The sequence below is a fragment of the Sinocyclocheilus rhinocerous genome, unplaced genomic scaffold (genome assembly GCF_001515625.1).
Source record: "Sinocyclocheilus rhinocerous isolate Xijiao unplaced genomic scaffold, SAMN03320098_v1.1 scaffold4546, whole genome shotgun sequence".
In the NCBI taxonomy this organism is placed as follows: Eukaryota; Metazoa; Chordata; class Actinopteri; order Cypriniformes; family Cyprinidae; genus Sinocyclocheilus; species Sinocyclocheilus rhinocerous.
This window is the reverse complement of record NW_015636193.1, coordinates 170,158-186,579: the sequence shown is the minus strand read 5'-3', so window position 1 is coordinate 186,579 and position 16,422 is coordinate 170,158. Positions and strand designations below refer to the sequence as shown.

The 16,422-nt window shown below is 37.7% G+C and overlaps 1 protein-coding gene across 1 annotated transcript in view; it reads left to right on the top strand.

Annotated features, from left to right (window-relative positions):
• LOC107747718 (protein diaphanous homolog 3-like) overlaps positions 1-16,422 on the top strand; it is a gene marked incomplete at its 5' end in the record, with an annotated part of 198,992 nt that overhangs the window by 31,725 nt on the left and 150,845 nt on the right. The window contains 2 exons of the mRNA XM_016562315.1: positions 1,692-2,006; positions 4,282-4,396. Coding sequence (XP_016417801.1) covers positions 1,692-2,006; positions 4,282-4,396 — 430 coding nt within the window. The remainder of the gene's footprint in view (positions 1-1,691; positions 2,007-4,281; positions 4,397-16,422) is intronic.

Genomic DNA, 16,422 nt, shown 5'->3' with positions numbered 1-16,422 from the left:
TTAACACAGGCCAGAGACGTTGAAGACGGACGCACAGAGAAAAGTACTGTAGCAGGCAGATCACTCACTGTTCATGATGCACGAACTATTGGAAGAAAATCCTCAATATTGATTTGGGGGTTTATATGAATGTGTTCCCCTCAGAAACACATTCATATAAACCCCCAAATCAATATTGAGGATTTTCTTCCAATAGTTCTTGCATCATGAACAGTGAGTGATCTGCCTGCTACAGTATTTTTCTCTGTGCGTCCATCTTCAATGTCTCTGGCCTGTGTTAACGGGCGTTTACAGACTTCATATTTTCACATAAATTACATTTTGGAAAACAATTGCATTGCAACGCAGTTTGTGCAAGTCCAGAACATAGACGAGTTGCTTGCAATAAGATAAAAAACGGCCGGTTGCCGATCGCGTAAGTTCTAGGGGCAGCTCCTTAAGTTCGGCCATCCTACACACGTGACTGACAGCTCGCTCGCACCAACTGGAGGAGGGTCGTGTTACTCTATACACTGCACTCAACCTGAGGGATTCCTACACTTTCGGTCTTTGAGGAGACATGAAAAACAGTGCATACCACAGGAACGGTATAACGGAAAATATTAGCGGTTTTGAAACCGTGACATTTTCAAATCGCGGTATACCTTGAAACCGGTAATCGGCCCATGCCTAATCACGATCGACTGGTAGATCTTTATCACTACGTTCCAGTAGCTCCGAAAAATAACAGAAAAATAAGTACAAAAAATACATTACACTTCTCCATTCTTTTTACTGTATTTTTTTGTACTTATTTTTCTGTTATTTTCGGGAGCTACTGAGACAGTGATAAAGAAAAATACATCATGCCTGAGTCTGTATACAGGACGTTAACAGAGGCCAGAGTCGGTGAAGAGGAGAAAATACTGTAGCCGGCATAGCAGCTCACTGTTCACGAAATACAGCAAGAAAATATAAATACTGAATTGGGGGTGAGGGGTTATATGAATGTATCACTGAAGGGAACTGACTGTCTTCAGAAAAGTTTAGAATAGCAATGGCATTTTCTTCTCCTCTTGCCTCTATATAAAGTGGTATTTTTAAGTGCAGCGCTGCTTTGTTTACAGCGGTAACCAAGGAAACGCTGAATCGCTGATGTTTTTTTTAAGGCCAGTTTGCTTGTTATAGAGCAAATGACCAATAAATAAATGTCCTTAAAAAAAAAAATTTTAAAAAACCGAATCGGCCATGAATAATCATGATCGGTGCATCACTAATTAAAACACTAAATAAAAGGCCTCAAATTGGAAGTACAATCTTTTTCTATCAATTCATCAATAGGTTGATCTTAACTTTCATAAAGGCAGAGGTCAGGGATCTTGGGCTTGAAAAGGTTGGTGACCACTGCTGTAAAACAATCATGGTTTTCACAAAAATATTTTGTGAAAATATTTTGGATAATGTGACACTGAAGACTGGAAGAATGGGTGCCTAAAATTTAGCTTTGCCATCACAGGAATAAATTACATTTGAAAATATATTAAAATAGAAAATGGTTATTTTAAGTTGTAACAATATTTCAAAAAAGCAAATCTTACAAGCCCAAGTTTTTGAACAGTAGCATTTGTTTTAAAGTCATTTTAGAAACAGGACCTGAATTAATATGGAGCATGTATCTGCTGTTTGTTCCTTTTTGTCTCTTGTTTTCATAGTTCGGAGCAGTTCCAGTGGTGTTAACTTCAGTGCAGTCTGTACCGGCCTTGTCTTCAACTGCCTCTTCCTTATGTCCCCCTGCCCCACCTCTTCCTCCACCTGTTCCTGGAGCTCCAGCTCAGCCACCCCCCCCACCTCCACCACTTCCACCAGGCTGTGCCTCCATGCCCGGGATGCCTCCACCTCCTCCTCCTCCTCCTCTGGGGCTGGGCGCACTGACATCCTCCACAATCCAACTCATATTGCCTTTCGGCCTCAAACCCAAGAAGGAATTCAAGCCAGAGACTTCCATTAAGCGCCTCAATTGGTCCAAGGTAACATTTTCTGTACCGTAAATAACTTTTCTTTAGTCTTTAACTTCACTTAAACCCTTACGGGACAGAATCCTCCTTTGGTGCTCAGATGTGGTGGCGACAGTAGCATAAAAGGACAGATGTTTGTGAAGTAACCGAAGAAAACTTTCCTGCCAAGCGTCATTAAAGCAAATGTTGCTCTGTTGTGAAGGATCACACTTTACTGTATGACTGGCTGCTCTGGTTTCTCGGCAGATGTTGCAGCACGATGTCTTTCGAGTTGTGTTAGTTTATAACATTAGGATTAATATTTAATCTCTGTCCTTTTTGCCACCATCATACAGATGTTTTTAAAGAGCCCACCATATGCTTAATTTCATCCAAAACCTGTTTGTAATTAGCTATGAGGAGGACACAAATAAGCTTTTTTTGAACAGCTGCTTGAGAAACTGACGCCATACAATATTCATGGCTCTTGACCTAAGACTTTTATTATTCATTAACAAGAGCTTTGCAGCTCAGGAAGCCAAAGACAAGACAACTGGTTAGGGCTGGGCGATATAGCTAAAAAATGTATCAACGATATAATGTTTCATATCGTTCAGTATCGATAATTATTGACAATTTTTATAACCTTTTTAAAAACAAAGAGCAATAGAAAAAAATGTTTAAATGTAACCACTGTATTTTTAAATTAACCCAATTTATTGGATTGCATTTAAAAACATAAGAGACGCAGTGAAAAGGAATAAAACTCCACAAATTCGCTACGCGTTTTCTAAAAGTTTAAACTGTTTTAAATTTGCGTGCTGTCTGCGTCACTCATAGCACGTGCCTATATCGAATATTTTTTATATATTTATCGAAGAAGGTGTACCGTCGATAAATATCGATACCGTTTTATCGCCCAGGCTTACAACTGGTGCACCATGGGAAACATGCCACCCTGTGCCCGTCAGAGGGGAAGAACGTAGCAGCACATGTTCGCTTAATCAGACATGTGGTTGGACACATGGGTTAATCACTTCCACTAAGAGGCTACTCTTCAGGCTTAAGTTCAGTCAGTTACTGAGCGTTTGATTTCTTTGTACATGTCCTCCTGGAGCAGATTTGAAGAGCTGTTATTGGCTCAGATATTTGGCAGGAGTGTGAGGTCTGTTCATTAGCACAGCCGGTCTCATTGATTACCCTTTCAGTCTTTATCTCAACAAGAAGACTCCATTAAACTGATTATTCCACAATGCTCTGCTCTCCCCCAATGTTACCATGGCTTCCTTTCTAACTTCCAGATTAGATCTTAGAACAGGACTAAGACACTGTTTGTAGTCTTTTCTTTGTCTTATCATGAATGAAACAAAAATTAAAATGGTCATTTTATGGTCATACTCCTCATGTCGTGCTAAACCTGTATAAGTTTCTTCTGTTGAGCATAAAAGAATATATTTTTTTGAAAAGAATATATTTTTTGAAGAATCTGGGTAACCAAACAGTTGACTGTAGCCATTGACTTCCATAGTATGGGAAAAAGTACTATGGAAGTCAATTGTTATCCACGTTCTTCAAATGATCTTCTTTTGTGTCAAGCAGAAGAAAGAAACAGTAACAACATGAAAGTGAGTAAATGATGACAGAATTTAAATTTTTGGATGTAGTATCCCTTTAATTTTGTTTTTGTTTCCTTTAGTTTACATCTTTTGTTTCCTCTTTTATACATTTTTTGTTTCTTTACTTTCTTCGTTCCTTCCTTTTGTTGCTTTCTTCTTTCATTTCATTTTGTTTCCTTCTTTTTATTTTCTTCTGTACTACTTTTCTTTAATATTTGTTTTTGCCATTCATTTTTCACTATTTTGTTTTTGTTTCCTTCTTTACTTTTTTCTTTTCGTTGCTTTTTTCCCCTAAAATGATGATCACCAGTTTGTGCTCCCTCAGTGCAGTGCTTCATGGGTGTTTTAGGCGTGCGTGCGCTTGCGTGTGTGTGTGGCCCGTGTGTGGTGATGTGTGACTGGAGATCTCGGCCCTGTGTATTCATGTACTAAGACGACTGAGAATGAGCCTCTCCAGGGCTGCATTCAGATGTCACACACACTGACATGTAGGAGAACAAAATAAAGACCAGCGATAGAACACAGTATGAATATTTGAATAGGTTTCCTCTTTACTTTTTCATAAACCACCTCACTGTTTGGATGCCTCACGTTGCCTAGCAACTCCAGCATCCTGACCTCCCATGATGTGTCATGATGATGTCAGGCCATGATTAATTTTTTTTCTTTCTTTGTTTTCTGTTTCTGCGCAGATCTCACCCCAGGAGATGTCTGAGAACTGTTTTTGGGTCATCGCCAAAGAGGACTGTTACGAGAATGAGGACCTGCTGACCAGGCTCGCCATCACCTTCAGCACACAGAGAGCTGGTCAGTCAATGTTAACGCTTCTGTGTAGTCACTGCATAAATACTGTTCTGCAGTAGCATAATCAACATTTCTTAGAGGGTCAGCAGTCTCAGCACTTTTGTTTTTTTAGAACCTTGGGCTTCCTAGCTATTGTGAAGTAATAAGGAGGACAGAAACTATTGCTTCAAAACATAAGAGAAGCTAACCTTGAATTTTTCCTGGCTATGTGTAGCACCTGTTGCTCTGCATATATTTCTAAACAAGTGCACTGTTAGAAACAAATTGCTGACGCTTTCACTTCAGTCTGACCTTCAGATTTTATGTGGCTCATTTCAGCTCATATTGTTTAGTTAATGTTTCATAATATAAAACAGCTTTACAAAAAAGCTGATATTGAAGAATGGGGCAGCACAAAACTATATTAGAACCTAACTGCAAATAAAGAACTCCTTAGATATCATCATAAAGGCCTGTTTAATTTTAACAATTCATGACGTTTTCAGTTTTAAGCTTAAGTTTCTGAATGTTTTATGTTGGTAGTTCTATTTTCTTGAGGTATTCAAATGTATTTGAGGAAATTTCTGTCGTAGTTTGTGTTGTATATGCATTTTTTCTCCATCATGCGGTTTTCTGTGCTTTTTTTGTGCTATTGAGGCTGTGTGGAAAGTACAGGCATATAATGAACACCCTTCAATTTGGAAAAATTCAGTTTTTGCCCAAGAATCAGCTTTCAAAATGTTCTACCTTCATCAGTCAGACTTGTAACCGTCCTTGACTGAACTATGTGGGCTTTAGACACTGACTCGCAAACTGATGTCAGAAACGATTTTATTTTTGATATTCCCTCCAACACTTCGACAGGACCGTTGCCTGCTGCTGTTACTATTGGGTTTCTGTACCGCTACCCACACACAGACAATAAATAAAGGGAAGGGAGTTAGGCACACCAGAAATTAGTTTTGTACCTAGAACAAGGTTTTGGATTTAGTCATTTAAACATTATAACAGCCACAAGATAATTAAGATCCCTCTCTCGCTCTTCCCCTACTGATGATTTATTCACATTTAGCTTGTTTTGAACTGCTCCGGCATGTTGCTTTGCTTGTTTTTTTTTTTTCTTTCTTTCAATTATTCATATCAGCATTGTCTACCTGTCACTACCTAGCTCTGTATGCAGATATCTCATTCTGTCTTCCGCCTGTCTCAGAACCCACAGGGACGATGTTATGCGACCGAACCTTGAATTATGCACACAGTTTAAGATGTCTAGCTTCAATAGGGCAAATGGTGAAAGTGTGTTTTACAAGGTTGTCAGATTATTTAAATTATAATGTGTGTCTGAGGCAGATATTTTACATGCTGGCAAATCATACTTTAATTATGCAACCATGCATCATCCTCAACTCCATCAGGTAAACAAAGTTTATCTTCCTCATTGTGACTTTCCACCTCCTCACTTTCTTCTAAGCTATTTTATCCATCCATTTACTTTTCTTTCTTTTGAACTTAAGTGAGAAGCTTTTTAGAGAGAAGAGTTTCCCTCAAACTCACTACTGGATACTTTGGAGTGTTTTTTGTTGTAAGAGAAGGCTTTGAACTAAGCATGTTTCTTTTTATTCTGAGTAATGTCATTCTAGATCACTTCAACTGAGATGACCAAAGTCGAACAATGTGTCAGAGAGACTCTACAGTACACATAGATAGTAAATACGATAAATTCAGTGTGACTTTACAGTACGACAACTGGTTATTAAGGCAACAGCTAACCAGTGGCAGCCAGACAACTGTATGGATAAGAACAAAAGCTTGAGATTTTCAACTAGTCAGCCAGCATCTGACTAATTAGTTAGTGACCTTAAATAGAAGAGCTAATAATATATATATATATATATTTTTTTTTTATACAAAAAGTGTTCAGTACTTTTTCGGTATTTTTTATTTTAGTATTAAGTTAAACATTTTTACATCAACAGTTGTAATAATGTAATAATAATTTTAGATTTGGAAGGTGGTCCCTTGTTGGCATATTTTAGAGTCTTTGGTATCAAAATGCTTGAAAAAATCTGCTTTTGTAGGCATTGATTAGAGTAAGTGTTAGATATGCCAAGTGGTTAGTAGCTATGTTTTAATTGCAATATGTATGTCCACTGTCTGCTTTGCACAATATTGACCTGCTTTGCTTTTACTAACAGCTCTGTCTAGGTTAGAGTTCTTAGATGGGTGTTATAGACTGGCTCTGCCTCTTAACCTGAAGCAGGATTTGGTGCTGTCAGTCATACACTCTCCAGTCCTTGAGAAATGAAGACAACCTGTCAGATTCCACTTCACTTTACTTAAGGCCCGAGAACGCCATGTTTCCTGATGTGGTTACAGAACTCATGACAGCCGGGATCCAGATTTCCGCTCAACAAACCAATCGCACAGCATCTCTGGTCACCCAGGGGCCCATCAGAGTTCTTTCACATCTCCCTCGCAGATGGACTCCTCTCCTTTCACTCCTCATCAAGTGTCTTTGGGAGCTGCAGCGAGTGCTTTTGTTTCAGTTTTATTTATTCATTGCATTTCTTTAAGAAGCAGAAGCTAACGTTTTCAATCCTCACGTCAGGATGGCATCTGAAAGAAAGGTGTACTGCTCGCTGCTCTTCATCCCGTCTCTCAAGCTCTCTTAATTTCCCTTAAGTGCACCGACATCTGGAGCCCAATTAAACATTAGCCATAAGAATCAAGACTTCTACTTACTATAAAATATTTATTTTTACCACTGCTGTTCATTGTTCTCTGCTGATGCTGTGCTCGCAATTGTAATTTTACAGTGTGAAATCTGATAAAGTCCTGTTATTTCGCCTCATACTCTTCCCGTCAAAGCGGCACATGCAGGAAACAATCACCAGCAGCGGCTTATTAGAGCAAGCTTGCCCTGCCTCTGACTTTCATCAGCCCTCTATCACGATGATTCAGGCCTTTGTTGGACCATTGAGTGATTGCTGGAATAGAGCCCACACACAAAAACATGCCCTGCAATCTGCCGCCCTGATACTACCGTATGCAGTTTCTCACAACTTGCTAAAATTATCCATCAGTCAGAAAGCTCCTTGTCTTCCTCATTGCCATTGGCAGTTTGAGTACAGGGTGTCCAAGGAACCATAGTAGAGGAGTGCAGGAAGAATCTGTGTAAGGAGAAAGATTGTGGAAGCTGTTATATTTGGTCATTCACTAGACCTACTCCATGTTTTAATATTTTTATATAATGTTATAATAAGTTTTTTTTTTTTTACAATTTAGGATTCCTTTTTCCTCTTTAAAAGGATCATAAAATTTGTTCTTTCTTTCTTTTTTTTGTTCCAATTTTAAACTTGTGATTTATTAGTAACTGGACATTATCCAGTCCACTATCGACCAGTTTGATATTTCGATCCAACCATTCATTGAGTTCAGCTAGAACCTGAAAACAATTACACTTTCTGAAAGAATATCCTAAAAATGCTTGAAAATGTCATTTAAGTGACCATTAATCAATTTTAAATTGTTGTATAAGTGTATTATAGTTTACACTACTGTTCAGAAGTGTATGGAGTCAGTTTTTTAAAGGGGTCATATGATGCGATTTCAAGTTTTCCTTTCTCTTTGGAGTGTTACAAGCTGATTGTGCATAGATAAGATCCCTGAAGTTGCAAAGACTAAAGTCTCAAAACCAAAGAGATATTCTTTATCAAAGTCTGTTCCACTTTCGGGCTTGAACTGATGGTAAAACTAATGACATTATTTACTGTCTTTACATTTATTTTGAAAGATGAAGCTCGCGATTATGGTAAGGGGCGTTACATTTCCGACGAGTGCTTGCGGTGTTCGGCCAATCACAATGCACTGGGTCAGCTGGCCAATCAGAGCAGACTGCGCTTGTCGGAAGGAGGGACTTTGTAAAAAACGAAGCGTTTGAGAGAGGCGGGGCATAGAGGACCTACAATAATGTACAGTATCTGAAAAATAATGTGTTTTTTGAACATTAAAGCAAGTCAACATATTCTGTTACACCAAATACAAAAAAATAATGATCTTTAAAAAAGCATCATATGACCCCTTTAACACAATGAATACTTTCATTTAGCAAGGATGCATTAAATTAATTGAAAATGACAGTAAAGACTTCTACATTTATACAGAAAAAAAAATCACAAACTATGTTCTTTTAAAAGAACCCTTAAAAGTGTTTTGGCACAACTGTTTTCAACAAATAATCAAAAGAAATGTTTCTTGAGCAGCAAATCAGCCTATTAAAATGGTTTCTGTAAGGATCATGTGACATTGAAGAATGGAAAAATGGCTGCTGAAAATTCAGCTTTGCCATGAATCAATGACATTTTAAAATATATTGAAGAAGAAAACGTATTTTTAAATATTTAAGTTATTGTAACATTTTAACATACTTATTTGAACATTTCACATATTTTTCACAATATTACTGTTTTTTTTTCTGCATTTTTTGATCAAATAAATGCAGCTTTGGTGAACAAAAGTACGTGTTGTACGTAAACTACGTGTACTGCGTTAGGCTAACCGAGACTTGTCATTTGCACTTATATATTGTTGCTCTTTTGTTAGTTTTGACTGCTTTTATTGTCCTCATTTGTAAGTCGCTTTGGATAAAAGCGTCTGCTAAATGACTAAATGTAAATGTAACAAAGAACACTTTGGAAGGGTAGTGTATAACCAACACTATTGAACATTTCAAGTTTTCCAAGCTATCCACTCAGCATTCTAGCTTAGCACACAATTAGCCGATTAGCTTGCTGTTTAATAATATGTTTTCTTACTGATTGGGCATTTTTTTTTGATCAGGCATTATAAACCACATGTGGTCAACTCAACTCGACAGGCAAACCAAATTGTTCATGACACTGGTAATTTTTAGAAAATGTTGTCTTTTGAAATCTAAGAATTGACTATAAATACGTTGTAAGCTTCAGTACAGTTTTAAAGACAATGTGGACAAATGGCTTATTTTGAAAACTTTTGATTGCTCATTTGAATCCATATTGGTATATACTACTGCCAACATCTATACAATAACAGTGTCAATTCAACTGTTCAATGTTCAAAGATTTGTGAGTTAACAAGTAGGATACAATTATTCCCAAACACCAGAATAACTAATAATAGGAATACAATCTAAGAAAGTTTGTCAAACCAAGACAATAAAAAAGCTAAATAAATTTATTATATGGTCCTCTTTAATTATAGGGCTTTTATTGGCTGAACCTCCTATTGCTTCATTTGTATTAAATGGACACCAATGCACTCACAGCTTTTCAGGATTGTAAAGTATTATATTTTAGAATTGCATTGTACCATACTGCTGTGTCATACAATGAACAACATTGATCCCGCACACAAAAAGGAAATAAACCATTTGATGTGAAAATAAATAAATAAATGCAAGATCCAGCACTATTATTTATGATGCTGAAAATGCTGTTATTCAAGCAGGCAAACAAGCATTGTGGTGAACTTTTTCATTATAAATCTGACACTTTTCTCGATTTATTTATTCTTTGTGTTTATTTGAAGTTCTCTGTTCTTTGTGTTTTATTTCAGTTATCCCCCCCCCCTGAAATAATAGAAAGAAGAAGAGAGTACAAGTGTTTTTAACAATGTGATTTTTGCTGCTTTTAATGGCTGGTTATTTTCTTGGAATATTGCGAGTTCTGAGATGAGCGTGTCCCTCTTGTCAGATGACTCTGCCGCCTCCCAATTGACTTGAATGAGCGAGGGAGCAGGTGTTCGCGTGTTCGCTATGTGTGACTTTGTATGTATGTCATCTGTCATGCTTGCTTTGTGTGTGAGAGAGTGTGAGTGCAGGTGTTGTAGCCTCTATGAGTAGGTAACACCTGCAGGGGCCAAATCTCTCCTCCGCCTACCCCTCCAGATGTGGCCCGTCCCATGGGAGCAGGTGCCCAGGCGGTGTTGCTGAGCTGAACGGCTGGTGGGACATCCCATGGGAGTGCTTCTCTGGTGGTACTGTTGTCCTAATAACAGCCTACGAAAACTGTCAGATTGTAACCTGAAACAAAACCTCACCAGAAGGTGGAAAATAACATTCAGTGTTGTGTAATATGACCCTTGGTTCACAAGTTGCCAAATTACTGGTGGATGAAATAGTGTGAAATAGATCTAGCTTGTGAGTTAGTATTATTGGTCCAGTAACTTCTCTGGGTCGTATGGTATAAACATAATTGAGTTTGTTGAGACTGTAATCTAATCCCCAGTCCTTTGTCGTGTTCTTAAATGTGATTTCTTGTAGGATGGATGCATTTTATTCAGCACATATTTTGTTTTTCTTCTGGGAGGAGTTGTGTAGGTGTGTGTCTCATCAAGGCCTTATTTGGTTGGTTATATAGGTTGTCACTTATATAGGTAAGGGAAACAGGTCAATTTAGCTCAAAGGGAATCATTTAAGATTTTAAAGGGAATTTGGACAGAATCACTGTTTTACGGCTGATCACTGAGTCGGCCAGCGATTCATTGAACGAGCCGCACAACATCAACTCTGCAATGGATATTAATATACAAAGTATAGTGAAAACACTATTTATTAGCACAGTAACAAGATCAGCAGTTTAAGACATTAACTTGTAAGCACAAAACTTTTGACCTCTGCTTCTCACAGAACACACCCTCACGTTCACAGAATGGCAGAGAGACTGCCTTTACATGTATATATGCACCAAAATGATGCTAAAAGGACTTATATGAACAACTATCACTTCTATACATAACTCCATATCATGTATGTAACGTGATGGTCATGCTGTCATCTCTTTGACCATTTAATCTTGATTACTTGCCCTAAAATTGACAATCTCCTTCCTGAGTTGTTATGATCAGTGTGTTCCTTTTGTGTTAATGTTGAAAGCTGTTCTGTGAAAGAGTTGGTTAGGCTTGCTTCAGACTGGCTAGTGCTAGGATCTGATTTATGAACATCCTGTTGTCTTGGGCCTCTGTGGAATTCGGCTCCTCATGTTTCAACCATGTTTTTGACCAAATCTTAGATTGTCTGATTCGGTCTGATATCCTACACTTATAAACTGAAAACTTATAAACCTTATTTATTTGGTTATATAGGTTGTCACTTGGCTCTGGTTTTTCTGTAAGACAGACTGTGTAAAGAAGACTTGTAGTTGGTTCACACAGAATTTGCACCCATAGAAAGGTCCCTAGAATCGGAACTCCTCATTCATAAAATTCTACCCATTCCTTGTCCTTGCATTTTTGTTGAATAAATATTTTGGCAAATTTTGGTATGCTTACAGCTACCAATAACAGTTCAGTGCTCAATGTTTTGCCATATTTAAATAAATTCCACAGATTCTCCTTTAAAAGGCATTAAAGCTTTAGTTGGCCATATGCAGAGGTGTGTTGGGAGTGACATCCACATTTAAATGTTGTGAATCCCTTAAGTTATTGTTCAGACTGTGTACAGAATATTGTAGAATAGTGATACATGGCAACGTTTTGGTGTAGCTGAAAAAATGATGCGTGAAAGACAGCAGTTTAACCAATTTAATATTAAAACGTTGTAGTAGTTTAAGTCTTAAAAGTCTTCATTTACTTTTTTGTTTTGTTTTAGTATTATTACTATTTATCAGCAGTTTGATATTAGTTTCCCTGATTACACTGATTTAATGCCTTTGTCACTGCTTGAATAACTAAAACTCTGTGTTTACAGAATGGGATTAAGCAATCAGAAGAGAAGCCATAGCTGTATTTAGCTGCAGTGTTTATGTGGCCATAGGTATTGTAGGTAGATACATACACACTGCAAATATAACAGTAATGGAAAAAAAACTCGATTTTATCACCATACTCCAGATACAGATTAAGCCTGCAGTCATTTATTTCTTTAACCACACACTTATCCCTTCATTTCAAATAAACATGTGCTTTAGGGTTATGCTCATCTCCCTAATGTGTCTTAGAATCTGCCCACCATGTCATTTCCTGTTCAGATATAAAGCTTGGCATGGCAAAGCTGGCATTCACGGCACACTTCACACTTTTGCATTCTTCCCCCGTTTGCAGAATGTGTTACTGTGTGAGGATGAGATAAACATGGAGTTAGCACACAAAAACACACCTCCGCTTACACTGCTCACACCCTGGATTCTCAACAATCACTAAAACCAGACCGAAATGAATGAACGTAACTGGGCGGTGAGGGTGAACAAAGAGCTCAAAGCTTGTGCTGAGTTTGCATGGCTTTTACTGAGCTCAGGTTCCCCCAGAGATGGCCCTCTCACAACCGTGATAGAGATTATGGGATGTGGAGGAAGAATTGGGGATAAGGAGGAGAGAACCTGCAGATTTGCACGCTAAGTCATGCACATCTACACTGAAAGGATTTTTGTAGCCATATGTTCATAGAAAATTAATATTTTCCGTTTGGTTTTATGACGTCAGGATTTCCGCCAATTTTCACGTGGGAAAGCACACACACGGTCAAAAACCGCTGGGATATTACATGAGAATTTATGTGCGAGTTGCAGGTTTGCATGAATAGAAGAGAGAAAAGTGCCTTTCAAGATCAATCAGGATCAGGAATACACATCATGTAGTGCTCATGTAACACTCACTAAATGATTCCAGAATGATAGGCATATTTGCTTCCTGATGTCCTAATGTGTGTATGTGTGTAGTTGCTGTTGTTAGGCACAGAGCTTGGTTCCCAAGATCAGAGAGATGACACATGTCTGTCTCTTTCATGATCCCTTTATTATTAGCCTATTTCAGCATCTTTTTTTCATCTGTACTGAGCTATTTTACTGTTCTTTTCCATGAAACCTTTTTTTTTTTCTTCCTATACGTTCAGATTGGCCATAACAATCTCAGTGCAATTAAAAATGAAATTTAAGACTATTTCTTTGTGGACATTGTTTCTACACCATTTTTTTTATTTCAATGTTACGTTCAAAAGGTCGAGGTCAGTAAGATGTTTTTAAAGAAATTAATACTTTATTCAGCAAGGATGCTTTAATTTGATCAAAAGTGATAATAAAGACTTTTAAAATATTTCAAATGAATTCTGTTCTTTGAACAGAATAAAAAAAATGTATTGCAGTTTAATATATTAAGCAGCACAGCTGTTTTCAACATTGATAATATGAAATTTTTCTTGAGCAGCAAATCAGCGTATTAGAATGATTTCTGAAGGATCACGTGACACTGAAGACTGGAGTAATGATGCTGAAAATTCATCTTTGCCATCACAGGAATAAATTACTTATTTTAAAATATATTAAAATTGAAAACAGTTATTTTAAATTGTAACGATACTGTACAACATTACTGCTTTTACTGTATTTTTGATCAAATAAATGCAATCTTGGTGAGCATAAGAGACGTCTATCAAAACCATTAAAAAAATCTTATCAACCCCAAACTTTTGAATGGTAATATAAGTGTATGATAAGCTCAAAATGCTGGAAAAGCTCACTTGCTATCACTGTTTTGCTAGTACTTAGTTTTCCTCTATGTTCCTTGATTTCTTTGCAAACCATTACTTGTTATCGGTTTTGCATATTTGCTGTTGCAATCACGTGTATACTAGTTAAAACATGAAAGCATAGCTTGCGCTTTTCTCTCTTCTCTTCATCCTCGTCTTACTCTTTAAGTCTCTCTTTGCACACCTTTACACTCATGTTGTTGATAATTTTCTCTCCCTTCCTCCTTTCTTTCTGAGACCTGCTGGCTGAGCGTTCAGTGCTAATGCAGTCTGAAGAGGCATATGATTGAACATTGCCTTTATATGGACACACTTTGTTTCTGTAAGCCTGTAATTACAAGCTTTTGGCCCACAAAACTGGTAGAAGACTCCGTTTAGAAGCGTTTTTAAGGCGAAAGAAAGCTGAATGTCACACATTCATTTTATATTCATTGAATTGTTGATGCATGCTACATATGTGTGAAAACACCTTGTTAACATGCACATGGGCACCTGTCATTAGTCCTGTAATTTAGTGTTCATTTTGTTTCTTACATATACTCTTGTGTTTTAGAGAATATTTAGTGATAATTGCATAGATCTGACACTACTGAGTGCCATTAAATAACACTGTGTGTGTGTGTGTGTATGTTATAAAATACAACATAATTGCTTTGGCTCTGTGTGAGCTGTCCCATCACTTTATAGTAAGTGATGACTGCACTCAAGAGTCAATTACAGATCACTCATACACCTGCTCCAACCTCCCAGACCATCAAACACCTGCCCCAGAACCCCTCCACCTCAGATTAACCAGCACCATCTAAAACCCATGAGAGAGAATCATGACTATAGTGCAGATAGTGAAAGAGAGGGTAAAATAGCACAATTAAAGTGTTTTAAGTAATGTCATTGACCCGTTGACTAAAACTGATCATGCACTCATGGTCTCAAAACCAGATGCAGAAAATGCATTATTATTATTTATCTTTAGGTAACAGAAGTTTGCAGTACTTAAAGAGAAACTGCAGTTTAACATTGAATATTGGAAATACAGATGGGTGCGGGAATGCAGTTGGTATAAATAAATGTGAATTTCCATATTATTGTATATGCACAAAGACACTGGCTAGTCTTGGCTGTTCATGAGATACATGGCCTGTGGAAACAGCTGCTCTTATGTCTGGTTTTCCAGTGGACAATGATCTGTGGCCTCTGCCACAGGGAAGAAGTTCAAAGAGGTTGTGGCCCACGTGTGTGGTGTCCGAGATGATTTTTCTTGCCCGGTTTCTCATTCTGGAGGGGTATAAGTCCAGGAAGGGAGGGCAAGAGTGCACCAGTTATCCTCTTAGCAGTTCTGGCTGTCCATGTAGCCCTCTTTTGTCCAGTTTGGTAGCTGTCATTGAGTCCTGAGCCCCACTATGATGGTCTGCTAAGTAGTACTGAATCAGCAGCTCTTATGGCAGGTTGAACTTCTGGTAAAGGAAGTGCATCCTCTGCTGGTCCTTTTTTACAAGTCTTTTTGGGCCTTATATTTATGATTTTTTGGTAATTATATTTATGAACAATATAAATCTATCTATATAAATCTATCTTTCTGTCTGTCTAATAATGTTTGTTTATTGATGTAGTGGCCCAACCCAGTGATTTTTTTTATTTTTTTATCATAAGTTTTTATTATTTATTGTGCAGAAAAGCATTAACAAAAAAAATCTGTATCAGGTTGGCAAATCTGTTGTTACACTAAAATAAACAACCGCACCACTGCTCTTGCCATATCAACTCTAATAGTTTCTAGAAGCTCCTATCACTGTGTTCTCATGCATGGTCTTCTCATACGGCTTTATAGGATTTAGTGAGGTGCCAGCTTTTGTTTCATATGGAGGCTGCTTGCGTGTCCATAACTAGTACTGTGTGTTTGCGAGAGGAGCATGTGATGAGGGTCTGTAATGATGGACATAAGTGCAGAGCGTGGGCAGGGCGAGTGTGGATGGATAAAGGATGGCATTAGTTCTCATTGAGTAGTTTTTGTTCTATTAGAGAGACAGAGAAAGAAAAGAAAAAAGAGGAATGAGATTTTAACATTAGGCGCATTTCCATTACCCTTCAAATTGCTCAAATTGAAATTGCAAATTGAAAATAAGCCTAATAGAAACGCATCAATTTTGCAAAAATGCTCATATATCGCAAACAAGTTTTTACGCTCGCATGAGGTGGTTTTTCAGGCAATGTGAAAAAGGAATAATTCGCAAAACTGCAATGGAAATGTTTTTCCCGCATTTACAGGTCACATGGCGTATGTAAAAAGTCATATGATCATTCTTCAATGTACTATAACATCCAAGAAACACTTACGTGGCCGCTCTCCAGTATAAGGGGCGTTCCCTACCATTAATGCTTAGAGAATTTACACTGCACACGTCGTGTGGCTCTGATATGGTCACTGAAGCTGATTGCGGCCACAATGCTTGTATTTATTCCAGAATCCAGCCGCGCCACGCACGTTTCTGAAGCGGCTCTCTGTGCTGCTTCTGTAAAGATACACGCATACGCCTCCTTTGAATAAATATAG